General features: G+C 49.0%; 1 protein-coding gene across 5 annotated transcripts in view; it reads left to right on the top strand.

The window, feature by feature from the left end:
* Positions 1 to 3,287: 3,287 nt before the first annotated feature.
* DIXDC1 (DIX domain containing 1) overlaps positions 3,288 to 14,821 on the top strand; it is a 64,715-nt gene continuing 53,181 nt past the window's right edge. For 4 of the 5 annotated variants that reach the window (XM_029956092.1, XM_029956094.1, XM_029956096.1 and 1 more), the window contains exon 1: positions 3,288 to 3,682. In XM_029956092.1, the coding sequence (XP_029811952.1) occupies positions 3,623 to 3,682 (60 nt within the window). In that variant the 5' untranslated portion in view covers positions 3,288 to 3,622. The remainder of the gene's footprint in view (positions 3,683 to 14,821) is intronic. The other variant, XM_029956093.1, reaches the window with a different exon arrangement.

Genomic DNA, 14,821 nt, shown 5'->3' on the forward strand with positions numbered 1-14,821 from the left:
CATTGAGGAGGGCACTTGTTGGGATGAGCACTGGGTGTTGTATGTAAGCAATGAACCATGGGAATCTACGCCAAAAAACAAGAGCACATTTTATACACTGTATGTTAGCCAATTTGACAATAAATTATATTTTTAAAAAGATTTCTAGGGGCGCATGCCTGGGTGGCTCAGTCAGTTAAGCATCTGACTTCAGCTCAGGTCACGATCTTGCAGTTCGTGGGTTCAGGCCCTGCGTCGGGCTCTGTGCTGACAGCTCAGAGCCTGGAGCCTGTTTCAGATTCTGTGTCTCCCTCTCTCTCTGACCCTCCCCTGCTCACGCTGTCTCTCTCTGTCTCTCAAAGATAAATTTAAAAACGGGAAAAAAAAGATTTCTATAAGTGGGTATATCCAACTGTATATCAGGAAAAAAATTAAATGCTGTTGAAATTTTAGTTCTGCATTTGCGATAGCCACACTTTTTAAAATGTTTATTTTGTTTTGAGAGAGAGAGATCGAGAGCATCATCAGAGAGAGAAGCGGACAGAGGATCCAGAGCTGGCTCCGTGCTAACAGCAGCCAGCCCTGATGTGGGGCTTGAACTTACGAACCGTGAGATCATGGCTTGAGCTCAAGTCAGATGCTCAATGGACTAACCCACCCAGGCACCCCACGCTAGCCACATTTTAAGTGCTCAATAGACACATGTGCCCCTGGATTGGAGAGCACAAATATAGAGCATTTCCATCATCACACTGCGCACGACTACTGCAGCCTATGTGGTTGATATAATTACAGACTTCTAGGGAATAGTATAATCGCGGACCATGTGCCCTGTAATAAATCTTGTATCTGTTCACCACAGTGCCTCTAATTCCTCCAGCGTGCTGGGAGGTGCAGGGCAAATAGCACAGGGCTGAGCGTCAGAGGCATTCGGTTCAGATCTCAGCACCATCCCGATTTGCTAAGTGACTGCAAATAACTCCCCTAGCCTTTGTTCCTTCATGTGTGTCAAAGGAAACTTTTTTTTTTGTAGCTTTAAAATCTAATGAGTCTTTTCCCGGGAATATTGAGTTCACAGGTCCTACTTTGAAAAAGGACTTGTTGGGGTGTCTGAGGGGCTCAGTAGGTTAAACGTCTGACTTTGGCTCCGGTCATGTTCTCACATCATGATCTCACGGTTCGTGGGTTCGAGTCCCGCGTCAGCCTCTGTGCTGACAGCTTGCTCAGAGCCTGGAGCCTGCTTCAGATTCTGTGTCTCCTTCTCTCTCTACCCCTCCCCAGCTTGTGCTCTGTCTTTGTCTCTCAAAAATAAATAAATGTAAGAAAAGAATTTTAAAAAAGAAGAAGGACTTGTTCTTTGAGAAACAGTGACCTTTTGGTAAATAACTATCAGCAGGGCCTCCCTCTGAAGGCTCAATATTTTTTTTTTAGAAGATCTTTTTTTTTAAATTTTTTTTATTTTTTATTTTTGAGAGACAGAGAGAGACAGCTGGAGCAGGGGAGGGTCAGAGAGAGAGGGAGACACAGAATCCGAAACAGGCTCCAGGCTCTGAGCTAGCTGTCAGCAGAGAGCCCGACGCGGGGCTCGAACCCACGAACCGTGAGATCTGACCTGAGCCAAAGCCGGATGCTTAACCGACTGAGCCACCCAGGCGCCCCAAGGCTCAATATTTTTGAGTGTGCGAAAGCATGATGGCCGTCAGATCAGAATCCTCTACCCAGGGATCCACCAACTCAGTATTTTGCTTTTGCATCACCATGCACATAGATGTGTTGCCTACAATTGTCCGTTGCTGGAAATTTCATGCTTCTCTTTTAAAAGGGCCTTGTTGCAGTAATATGTGTTAGTGACTCACCTGATGGTATTAACACCATGAGCCGTGGTCGTGGCGAGGGGAATTGGGGGCAGTAAATTCCCCAGCTAGTTATGAAGGACGGTGGCCATCTGACTTTTGGGCTGATCGGGTGCAGTTTGATTTGGTGCCATGGCTTTTCCCCAGCCTTTGCCAGAGTTGAACACACAGCATCCAGGCCAGCAGCAACAGCCACATAACACCCCTGCTGGCCTCCTGCTTCCTGTTGCTGCCTCCCGGGAGAGGTGTGTCTTTCTCAGAAGTGTCTCTGTGTTTAGCAGCTTCAGACATTCAGGCAAGATGTTGCTAGTTCTGGATGCTTGGGGTATGGATTTTCTTTTTTCTCTAGTGACCCGAGGAGGAGGAGGTCATTAGGTTGAAAAGAGCCATCACTGACACTTCTTGCTAAGGTACCAGTAGGCATTTGGGGAAGGAATTTGGGCCTTTTGCAAAAGCAGGAGTGCAGATCCTAGTTTCTCAAAATGTCTTTGTCGCTGACCAGCTGTGTCCTGGGCAAAGCCCTGACTTTTTCTGAGCCTTAACATTCTGTAAATCCCTCCCATCTGGGACCACGAGGTGTAACATAATATGGGTGTTTTTTCAGCTTCCGGTTTTCCTATAGAAACAAGAATGTGCACTGAGAGAGAGCACGAATGACTGGTATTCCTAAAAATAAATAATCAAGGCTGTGACTTGAATAACTAGCAACAGAGGGGAAGAGCTCCCTGTTTCATTTGAGCAAGCTTTTACCCAACTTGGCCAAAAGCTCCAGGACATTTCTGTAGTGTTTATTTTAATTAGAACCCATTTGATTCATTTAAGGCTCACTAAAAATATGGGCTTCACATTTTAGCAGTTACTTTTTAAAAGAAAGAAAAGAGAGGCTTTTTGGAGTATACCTTGGTGATCTTTGATTTACCCTTGATGTTTCTGTTGTGATCCTGCGTGGTTTGTGGAGTATTCTCTTAAATGTGTGCTGATACCATCGGCAACTCAAGTTCTATCTTCTTTTTTCCCTCTCCTTCTGGCTGGTTTTTCTCACTGGTTTTTTTTTTTTGGTTTTTTGTGTTGTTTTTTTTTTGGTCCCTCTGCTTCCCCTTCTTCAGCCTAACCTCACTGCCCAGGCCCCTGTGGAAAAAGGTTGCTGTTTTTAGCTAGTCAGGGGGGAAAATCTTTATTCACTCCCCTCCCCACCTACCTTGCGGTGGGCACTTGGCCTTCAATCAGAAAGTGTGTGCGCGCGCGCTCCCGCCGCACGCCGCCTGCAGACCTGGTGTGCATGCTCGTGTGTGACTGCAAGCACACGCACACACCGGCACACCCGCCGGTGTGTCAACGAGTGTGTGTGCGTGCGCTCACGTGTGTGCATGCTCGCGGCGCGCGCGCACCGCCCGCCCGCCTGGAGGCCCGGTGCGTGTCTGCAGCGCGGGCACACGCGCCCGCCCCTCGCCCGGTGTGTGTGTGTTGTACGCAGTGTGTGTGCGCGCGCTTGCACACGCCTGCCGCACGCGGGGCGGGGGGCTGCCAGCCAGCGCCCCTCCGCCCTTTGCTCGCCCAGCTGTTTCTATAGGAACCGAGGCAGCGCCCGGGCCCCTCCGGCCGAGGCCCCGGCGCGAGCATGCCCAGTGGAAGCCGCTAGTTTGGCTCCAGTAGAGGTTTCCAGTAAGTGGCCTGCGGGACTCCGGAGGGATCCCAATGAGCTGAGCGGAGTCTTTGTGTGCAGAGGGAGGAGGCGGTGGCGGCGGCCGCCCGGCCTGGAGCCCCCGCCCGGGGAGCCCCCGGCAGGAACAATGCTGGCCTGCCTGACCCGGGGGAACTTACTGGACGTCCTGCAGGAGGGCTTCAATGAGGTAACTGCTCCTCCCACTCCCAGCTCCCCTCCCCCAGCGCCTCCAACCTAATCTCTAGAAGGGGTTCTCCGCCCCCGTCCTCCCGGGGATCCCAGATCGGTTCCCCCGCAAAGCCCTAAGGGGCTAAAGTAGCGGGAACGGTGCAGCGAGATGGCTAAGCGGCAGGAAGCAGAAGGGCCGCCTGCCTCCAGCTGAGCTGGGCCCTGCCGTGCCCTGGCGGCTCACCTGAGCCCAGCAGACAGGGCCACAAACTTAGGGGTGGGCTCCTTCCAAACGAGGGGGTCTCCACCCTCCCCGGGGATTCTCCCCAGGAAGGCCCCCCAGGGAAGTCCTTGAATGTATGACAGTGGTACGCATTCTTCTCGAGCTTGCTGGGTGGGCCAGTAGGTCTGGGGTGGAATTGCATTGGTAGAAAGTTAGAGGGCAGGATGAGGAGGTGGTCCTTCTTCCCGTTTATGTCTCTTTCCAGTTTTCCAGTTCCGGGTAGGCGGTTTCTCCACAACCAAGGGCACGGTTGGCAGAGAGGACCTAAGAGGAGAGAGGTTGCTTGAGTGGCCCAGTGGGGCAAGCTGGAATTTGCTCCCCACTGTATGAGAGTGGGGAATCGGAGCCTCAGTCTGACGGGCAGTGTGGGCTAGGACTCGGCCGGGTAGGGGGGGGGGGGTGTGTATGTGTCTTTTTCTTTTCACTCTTTCATCACAGACTTCTGTTGTTTCTTCCATGCCTTTTTGTGACCCAGGGAATTCTGCTTGTGATTTGCTCTGTGTGTCTGTCTTCCATTGCTTCTAAGCCCCGCCCCTGTGGGTCGCCTTCATCCAGCACCCAGGAAGACCTTTACCAGGAGACTTAGGCTGTTAGTTGTGTCTTTCATCCTTTCTTCCTACCTCTCCCTCACTTCCCTCTACGTCTTTCTTAAATATAAGGCTTTATAAAGATGAGTTTAACACATGAAAGCGTTGTCTTCTTAAATATGAACAGTACAGACAAGACTGAGCGCCTTTGGCCACCCCTCCAATCCTGGCCTTTTCCCCAGAGGTAAACCTTCTCATGAATTTGTGCATGAGATTGTCTTTCTCCCACTGCTCTTTCCTCAATTCCTGTTTCTAATTAAGAAGCTCTGCAGCTGACCTGACTCAGAACCTTCCCAGCCCTGGCCCCTGGGCCCCAGCCTTGTTCCGGACACAGAGGAAAACGGTAGAAACGCTGTCCTCACCTCATCCAGTGAGTCGGAATTTTCCTCTGGCTGAGGGGTGTCACAGCCTCCGCCGAGGGGCGGGGCTTGCATCCTGCCCGCACTGCAGGCCTCCTCCTTGTGCATCAGGCCTCCCTGAACGGGTTATTAAGAAAGGTTATTAAGAAAGAGCTACAGTCTGAGAGACAAAACACACACAAGCCAGGAAGCCACCTCTTTTGAATGCTACCAGGTTTCTCTTCTCTCACTCTTGGCCTCTGGGCCTCCCCTGGTCTCAGGCTTCCTATCCTCTGACTAATCCACCAGTTATGGTAGAAGCTTCTTAGGTCCTTCCATGGCCTACCCCTTTTTTTTAAACTCAGCCCCCAGCCTCACCCCCAGTATCAGCTCCCACTGTCTTATTAAGAGGAGGAAGGTAGCACAGTCTGCCCTGGCCTTTGCCTTCACCTCCTTTTCACTCCTCAACCTCTGAACTGAAAAGCCAGGTAAACGGAAGAGCCAAAAGGCTTGGCTGTGTTTTCAAGCTTTAGTGTGCGTCCATGAATATGCTCTGACCTCCCTGTCTTGTCAAACATAAGGAAAAAGGACAGCGGGAGAGTTTTTTGCTCGTGTTCTCTTCGTCAAAACAATACACACAACTTTATGATTAGCTCATCTAGAATAATGCGGTAATGCCTCTTGTCCCTCTCTGATGTTTGATTTTTCTGCCCGTCCTCTCTGCTTCCCTCCACTCCCTTCACTGACTTATGTACAATCCATCCCTTCTATTTGTGGATGGTCCTGGTTGCAGAACTCTGACGGCCAATAAATACTGCTGGTTTCTCTGAGAAATTGACATCATCTACATAATACTGACAGTGATACGTTACATCCCAGTGGCTCCTTGGAGTTTAAATGATTCTTTCACATAATAAGAAAGTAGATTAAATAATTCTTTTCACATAGAGAATCACACTTAGTGGTACAGAATATTGCTACTGTTGGTTATTTCAGAGTTGATGGAGCTCTGATTGATCTATTTCAGCTTCTAGGGCTGCTCAATAGATTCAGTAATATTCTGTCTCGTTTGTTAGAGTCATGTGATAAGGATGTAAATAGGGCCTTAAAAGCTGGTGTCAGAATACACTTTGATTCCTCTGGGAAACTCTTCCTACTGAGGCTCAGAATACCACACACGTGTCCAATCATCCCCGGGGAATGATCCAAGCATATCTGAAGCCATTCTTCATCACCCAGATGCTCTACAGATCTGTGTGGTTAGGGCTGTGACCTCATTCTGCGTGGCAGAGAAAACTGCCACAGGAAATGAAGCTGTGGCCTTAATTGGTTAATTATAAGGGAACCCTGCAGCAGAGAAAAACCCTGCCCTCCGAATCCAGGCTTCCCTTGACGCATTGTTGGCCTCTGTTCTCAGCCCGTTTGCCGCATTGCATGGCCATTTTCTTCTACCACATTCCCTGGATAAAGTCCTGGCTTCAACACACCTGACAAATTACCCACAGAATTGGTCTATGTCAGGGCTGTGAATGCGGTTCCTTTAACTGACATGGCCAATCTGCATTGTGAGTTATCTACAAATTTTGGCTGCTGCCACATTCTGTAGCCTACGCTGGCTGTCATCCCCTGTTTGCTGTGTTCTGGGCCTGGCCAGGCTTTCCATAGTTCACATTTTCCCCATTCTGGATGGGCCTTAAAGCTGTTTGTTTTCTCTGCTTCTCGGTGTTGATGGCCTCATATGAGCGAGCGTTGTCTTTGGCTGATGTGCCAACATACATTTCTGAAATGTTTTTTCCTAATGGCTGAACTTACTTTATTTAAAAATTTTTTTAATGTTTTTTTATTTTTGAGAGGCAGAGAGAGACAGAGCACAAGCAAGGTAGGGGCAGAGAGAGAGGAAGACACAGAATCCAAAGCAGGCTCTAGGCTCCGAGCTGTCAGCACAGAGCCCCATGTGGGGCTCGAACCCATGGACTGTGAAATCGTGACTTGAGTCAAAGTCGGACACTCAACCGACTGAGCCACCCAGGTGCCCCCCGCTGAACTTACTTTAAAAAAGACTTTGGTAATTGTGTTGGAGGATTTTGATAGACCTGAGACTCTAATATGGTTTGGCCGATAAACATTCACTCAGTTATTTGGTTCATTTACCGGATGAGGGGATAGAAGAAAGCATTGAAGCAAGAACGCTGGTTCCTTACTAATTGATACGGAGTGATTTGTAGGTATACTGAAAAAAACCATATAGGATGCTTAATGTGGTACCCCTCCTAACAGAGGTGGCGTTCATGGGAGATCCTAGAGCTCTCTTCTACTTAATGATATCCTGAAAAGTACCAAATATTTACCAACTTACCTGCTCACTGAGGCCAGACATTTTTCCCTGCATGGTAAAAACATGCATGGAAGCACTCACTCAACAGACATTCACTGAGTTACTGTGTTTACCAGACACCGTGCCAGGCTCTGGAAATAGAAATCCAGTAACACCACGTCTGTTCCCTAGTGGTGCTCATAGGTCAGTGAAAATAAAGTAGATGCTTAGCGTATCAAAGCTGGGGCAACTGTCATGATGTAGAAATCTTTTTTGTTGTTGTTGTTTATTTATTTTTGAGAGAGAGAGACCACGAGTGGGAGAAGGGCAGAGAGAGAGAGACACACACATACACAGAATTGGAAGCTGGTTCCAGGCTCTGAGCTGTCAGCACAGAGCCCGACGCAGAGCTCGAACTCATGAACCGTGAGATCATGACCTGAGCTGAAGTTGGATGCTTAACTGACTGAGCCACCCATGCGGCCCTGTAGAAATCTTATTTGTCAGGCAGAGCAGACCTGAGCCGGGCTGTTACGTAAATGGCATGAGGAGCTGCAAGTTATGGGGAATGACTTATTAAAATGTTGGTCAACATTTGGTCCTCCTCCTCCTCCTCCTTCTTTTTAATCTTGACTCATTCCCCTCTCCTCACCCGGCATCCTTGGCTTTGTTCCCACAGGAGTCAATGCCAGCTAAACAGATGCTCCCCGGCAGCAAACTCTCGGGCAGCTTTCTGTTCCTCATGGTGAGTAAAGGGCTGGCCAGGCGTGTGGAGCAGAGAGAGGGCACTGTTTGCCAGGTACCACTTCCCCAGGCACTTCAGAGAGCTGGGGAGCACTGGAAATGCTTCATTGGCCATTACTGGCCTTGTAAAGGCTACAGGGACACTTTACTGAATATATTTCCTTATATTTATTTATTTATTTTTTTATGTTTATTTAGTATTGAGACAGAAAGGAACAGAGCATGAATGGGGGAGGCGCAGAGAGAGAGGGAAACAGAATACGAAGCAGGCTCCAGGCTCTGAGCTAGCTGCTAGCACAGAGCCTGACACGGGGCTTGAACCCACAGACCGTGAGATCATGACCTGAGCTGAAGTCAGGCTCCCCTATTTCCTTATATTTCCTTATATGTTAACCCCCAACCAGGCCCTGTTTAAGTGGTCATGAACATGACCTTCAATGGTCGGGTATGGTAAGGGGATAGGAAAGCAATCCCAAAGGCTCTAAGAGTAGGCTCCATGACCTGTTTCTAGGATAGAGGACACTTGTAGACTATATAGTGATGTCCCATTCACTCATTCATTCATTCATTCATTGATATGAATTATTGAGCACTTATTTTATAACTTGTACTGAAGGGAACAGAATGTTTGTGGAACTTGCAACTAGAGGAAATTTTAAAATAAGGCTAGGAGGGGCACCTGGATGGTTCAGTCTGTTAAGTGTCTGACTTCAGCTCAGGTCATGATCTTGTGGTCCATAGGTTCAAGCCCTGAATCAGGCTGTCTGCTGTCAGCACAGAACCTACTTTGGATCCTCTGTCTCCCTCTCTCTCTGCCCCTTCCCCATTTGCACGTGCGTGCCCTCTCTCTCTCTTAAAAATAAACATTGTCCAAAAAGACAAGGTTAGGAGATGAAATCTTTCAGAAAATCTTTAGTTTTTCACCTTGTGGTATATTATCCTTTGACCACTGGGCTGAACTCTAATACGAAGAGTGCCGCCCATAAAAGAAGAAGAAATTTAATGATATTTTTACGTGTGATCTTTATTTCTACTTCATTAGCCACCAGCTTCAATGAGTAAGTACCCTTTCCCGGCTCAGTAAAGGCCTGAAAGAGTTAATAGAAAAGATGTACCATATTACGTTCTCTTCCTGGCGGAATTCAGGCAACAAGAACTCGTTTCCCAAACCCCCTGCCTTCCCCTCAGTTTCTCAGCAGGGTCTCTCCACCCTCTCATCTGCGGCTGGAGGGTCTCGCTCAGTTCCACACAGGAATCTGGTTTCACTGTGGAGCTGATTTCCTTCCTGAGCCCATCAGATCTCCTCCTGAACTCTAGCACCCCACCAAAGCCCTGCTGCTTTTTTTGTTTGCCTTCCTTGCTTCCCAGCAAGGGAGCCACAGAGCTCAGTTTCTGAATGTTTGTACACTAGGAACCATAAATCACAGACTTTCTTGGTAAAGCCCAGTCAGTGCCTTTTGCAACTCTAACCAAACGAGTCCCCTGCAGGAAGTCTCTTTGACCTTGACGCTTAGAGGAGCTAGAGAGGAGAGGCCCGGTTTGCAAGCTTGTTTGGAAGGAAGGGCAGGTCCCAAAGAGAAGCAGGAAAGAAAGCTACAATTGGCACAGCAGTGGTTTCAAGGTCAAGATTCCAACAGGAGTGAAGATGGTGAACAGAACTGCCTCTACTTGGAAGAGTTTTAACTTCTATCGTAGGGTTACTTAGAGTGTCTTCGAGGGAGCTTGTGGAGATAATGGGGCTGCTAAGGGCTGCCCACACCAGCCACTCTGGTGCTACTGTTACTGACACATCTTTACAGCCGTTCAGTCTCACGAGCCCAAATCCTGCTCAGACCGCTTGGAGTGTTGCTGTATCTACTTTTTCTCCCCTCGAGGCCCGACTCAAAGGACTGTCACAAAAACCCTGTCTTTCTAGATTTCTGGATTACGCAGGCATCTTTCCAGATTCCTCAGAACAAGTTAGAGTTGTTAAATCTGGAGCAAGATTAGTTCTGTCACTGACAGTGTGTATTTGATTGTCTTGCTTTTTTATTTATTAGTTTTATTTCAAGTGCCAAGAACTTGAGCTAGCAGAAATAGAAGGTGGAATTTACTGACTCATGGACTCCAAGGAAAGGCTGAAAAATTAAGCCGTTTAAAGGGCAGGAATGGACCAGAGTCCCAATGAAAGTCAAGAGCTCAAACACCGGAGGCCCCCTCCCCTTGCTCTTTGCCACTTATCTCTGGTTCTTTCTCTGGGTGGCTTTATTCCCTTTCACTGTATATGGCTTTTCTCTCTCAGATGGGGATCATGGCCTGTGGCAACATCTAAGTTTTATAGCTTACAACTTTGTCAAAGAGAGATGGGTGGGGAGAAGGAGCCTGATTCTATTCCTGGAGGCCAGATAAAAAATTCCAGAGACTGGCTGGACTTGGAACAGTCAACTCAGCTGGACCAGTCAGCTGCGGCCATTGGAGGAGGTGATGTCATACCAGCCCAGACCTTGGGCCCATCACTGTGACGCAGACGGGGTGTGTTTCTACAGAACGGGAATCATTGTGACCTGGGTAGCCACCCCCCAGAGCTGTCAGCTCCACCACCCCATGGGTCTGCTTTGAACCTGGTGTCCTGTGGTGATTCTCCAGCTGTTGGTTTTGGAAACAGACCATGAACTAGGGGCGTGCTCCAGATGTACATGTTCGTTTTCCAGATATTTTCATTTTGCCGAACCTACTGGCATCTTGTCTTTACTGAATAATTGGCTAATCAAATGATAGTGCTAGAAGTAAACGAAATTTAGTAGGTCTTTTTTTCCCCCACCTGCTGCAAGAAAGCCTTAAGAAGTGATCTCCTGTGGCTGGGGTAGGGAGTTAGAGGTGGGGGAGAAGAGGGTGAGGGCTGAGTGAGCGAGGCGCTGGAGCCCTCACCATGGCCCTAACCTGGGAATCTCTACTTCTCCCTATTTTACATATCTGGCTTTCACATGGGTTTATAATTTGAGAAAAGATTACGGGACCAAAGAAAGAAGGAAGAGGAGGAGGAGAATAAAACCATTAGTCCGAGCCCCAGAGAGTAACAGAGGATGAGGAGGAGGAGGAGGAGGAGGAGGAGGAGGAAGACAAGGATGAGGAGAAGAGGAAGGGAAAAATGAAACTAGCAGTCCAATCCCCAGAGAGTAACAGCCTCTTGCAAAGCATATGGTATTTCATCTGCTGCAGAAGTAGCTCTAGTAAATTTTAAAACCAAGCAGCATTGCTACTCAGGGCCTAGGCTTGCAACACAGGCCTCTTTTAAGATAAACATCTTTGTGGGGGAAGTGTGTGGTGTGGCTGGCTCTCCTCAGTGTCTACTTTGTCCTTCAAAGCCACTTTTTCAGAGCCAGCAGCAGGCATTTGTGGCAAGAACAGGGTCTGGCCTGCCCCTTGGATGTGAAGTACAGATGCCCTCAGATCAGAGAGGAGGTTTTGGCTTAGCGCTCGCTCCGCCGATCGACTTACAGGGCGGGCAGAGACCTAAAGCGGGGGCCCCCTAGCCTGTGGATGACAGCGGCCCCACTCAGTGTGATTCTGCGGTCCCTTTGTTAGATGCCATCGAGGAGGTCTCTGTCAACATGCGACACAGTAGTGACAAGACATTCTTTAATCAAAAAGATTTTATCAAGGATTCATCAATGATTTAATCAGTGATATCAGTGATTTCACTGTGTCAGTGATTTCATGCTTCTCAGTGTTTCAAGTGACTTGAATCTGGGCAGAATAGGAACTGTCCTCAGCATCTGGAGACCTCCTGCTCTCCGGGACTGCCGGCCCCAAGATGAAGATGTCCAGCCTCCCATCCCCACTGCTTGTCCCCTCTGTGCCACCACGACGAGGGCCACATCCTGGGACGCATTCCACAGAAGGGTCCTACCCTGGACATCTTGACCTCTGAGACTGTGCTCTCTGCTCCACGCTCCTCCCTTCCCATCAGACTCCTGTTCAATCTCCTCAACCTTCTCTGTCCTGTGAGGTTCTCAGTGCTCCTTTGACTTCCTGTCCCCGGTGCAGATGCCACTAGCAGTCACTTCAGAGACACTGTCACCAGCTCCCGCACTCCCTTTGCGTCGGGACGGCTGCCCGCCCTGGAGGAGCCCACCGCGGGTCCCTCCGGCAGGCAGGCTGCGGGCAGTTCCGGAGGCGATCACGCCGCCTCGCTGATGGATCCAGGCACAGAATCCTGGTGCGCAGCCCTGGCTGAGTCTTTCGTGCCGCCCGACATCTTTAGCGGTGGCTGTTCGTCCCAGCTTCCCACAGCGTCCCTTCCTGCCTCCTCCATCCTGCCCGAGCCGTCTCTCTCCACAGCTGGCGGGCCTACTGCCGCGTGGGGAGGGGCCACTGGACTGGCGCTCCTTCCACGTGCCTCGGGCACCAGCTGGATCCCGACACCTGACCGCTACCGCTCCCCTGCCTGGACCCACTCCTCTTCGTCCCACGTTTTCCCCTTGAGCTCTTCATTCCAGTTCATCTCTTAACTTTGACTAAAGACCCCACGGGCCTAAACCAGGAAACTACCCCTGAAGCAATACTGCCCAGACCAGTTTGAGCTCCACCCCTGGTGCCCCTGAGCAGATGGCCTGCGGGGGGACCCGGGGGATGACCAAAGGTTACCTCTACCTCATTTTCATACAAAAATCTCTGCCCAAGGAGGGACACAAGCCTCACTTACATAACCTACTTGCACGTGTAGGCAAGTTACCTGAGGCCCCGTGTGTGTGTGTGTGTGTGTGTGTGTGTGTGTGTGACCTTATGCCCAGTCTACACACCATGACAAAGCTCCTCCTTCTGAATATTCATCCTAACCCTAAAGAAAAGGAACCCATCCGCCCTTGCTCCCTTGCTGGGGGGTTTTGACTGCAAGTTATTCCCTGTGATCTCCTTAATGTACTGCAAATAAAGTTTCCTTTGTGCCACAGCTCCACCTGCTGTGGTTTCTATTTGTGACTCACCCACTGACTCCCATTAGTGTGCTTACACCTCTTCCCCATCTCCAGCTTCCCCACTCAGGTACCTGGTCCCGCCTCCTCATGGTCAGAGGAGGACACTGTCCTGTCTCCAACCTCGCAACATCCCTCAAACCCTCCCCTGGGGTCTAGTTCTCTCCTCCACCACGCCCTCCTCTGTGCCTGCGAGGTCTTCCCACCCAGAAACACCCTTGTTCCCTCGCCTCCCGCCTCCCCTGGGCTCCAGCTCGCACCCTCTCCTCCCCTCCCCGCTCCTGTTTTCCTACTTCCTAGTGTCTGTCTGGTTCACTGCTGTCTGACTTCCCACCCACCCTTCCGCAGTGTCTGTGCTCAAAAAGGTCACCAGAGCCTGTTAATTAAACAAAATGGGCTTTCCAGTCCTTAGCCTGACTTTTTGACAGCATTTGACCTTGCTGACCACCCGTCTTAAAATTCTGTTATCCCCGGATTCCTCCATAAAACTTTCTCCTCATTCTTTTTCAATCTATTAGATTGCCTAATTCTAAAGTAATTTTTTTTAATTTTTTTGATGTTTTATTTATTTTTGATACAGAGACAGACAGAGCACGAGATGGGGAGGGGCAGAGAGAGAAGGAGACACAGAACTGGAAGCAGGCTCCAGGCTCTGAGCTAGCTGTCAGCACAGAGCCTGACGCCGGGCTCGAACCCATGAACGTGAGATCTGACCTGAGCCGAAGTCGGAGCCTTAACCGACTGAGCCACCCAGGCGCCCCTAAAGTTATTTTTATTTATTTAAAATTTTTATGTATTTGTTTTAAGTAAGCTGTATACCTAACCCGGGGCTTGAACTCACAACCCTGAGACGAAGAGTCTCACACTCTATTGGCTGAGCCAGCCAGGTGCCCCAATAATTTAATATTTCCTCATGTCATTATATTCTTTGGAGTAAGGTGGCGTGGTTTCAGATCCCTTTTTTTTTTTTTTTTTGCTATTCATCAGTGCTGTGGTCTTGAGCAAGGTCTGTTGTGTAAGAAATAGGGCTAATTACATAGGTTTTAACCATTGGGTGTGGGGATTAAAGGAGATAGTACATGGAAAGTGCCTCATCCAATGGCTGACAAGAATTGGCAGTCAGCACATTTCCACTTTCTTCTTTCCCTTTGATGCTCTTTCCACTCCCTTTCTTGCCAACATGCTTTTTAAAGTTCACCTTATTTTGGGGGGTGTTGTAAGATCCCAGGATTTGGAGTCAGCATTGAATTCAAATCTCTTTTCTTCCACTTAGGAGCTCTTTGACCCTTGGCATGTTGTTGCTCTAAACTTGGTTTCCACATCTGTAAAATGGGGACCTGTGGGTGTGTGTATGCATTGGGGGGTGATTAATAACTGGATATTAAATATATATATTGCTTATGTATATATGAATTAAAATATTTTTTATATATTTATTTTTATAAATAAAGTGCTAAAGTGGTGAAGTGCTTCGCACAGTCCAGGTAGGTAGTAAGTGCTCAGTAGGTGGTAGTTACTGTCTTACTTGCCCCTAGTCTATGGCTGCCACACACAGAAACTCTCACACACGCACCCCCCACCCCACCCCCATCTCTTGTGCTCCAGCGCCTGTGATTTGCCAACTGGCTGTGGAACATCTTTGCTCCCGAGCTTCAAATAGCTCAGACTGTTGTCAGAGATGAACTATTCGCTAGTCACATATTTTCCCATCTCAGTGAAAACGTCACCGGCCCTCAGTATGACTTTTTGAACCTTCCCTTCTCTTCGGACTGCTTTTGTCCTGGCTTGTTCCTGGAATTTGTCCTTTTCTGATTATAGTGCTTCAGTTCAGGCTCTCGTCCTCTCGCACTTGAATTATTGCCTGGTCTCCTCGCTGGTTTCTCCAAGTCTGGATGCTTCTCAGTCTGTCCCGTGTTCTACTCTGTGTCCAGAGTGACCTA

Source organism: Suricata suricatta, chromosome 11 (assembly GCF_006229205.1).
Source record: "Suricata suricatta isolate VVHF042 chromosome 11, meerkat_22Aug2017_6uvM2_HiC, whole genome shotgun sequence".
NCBI lineage: Eukaryota > Metazoa > Chordata > Mammalia > Carnivora > Herpestidae > Suricata > Suricata suricatta.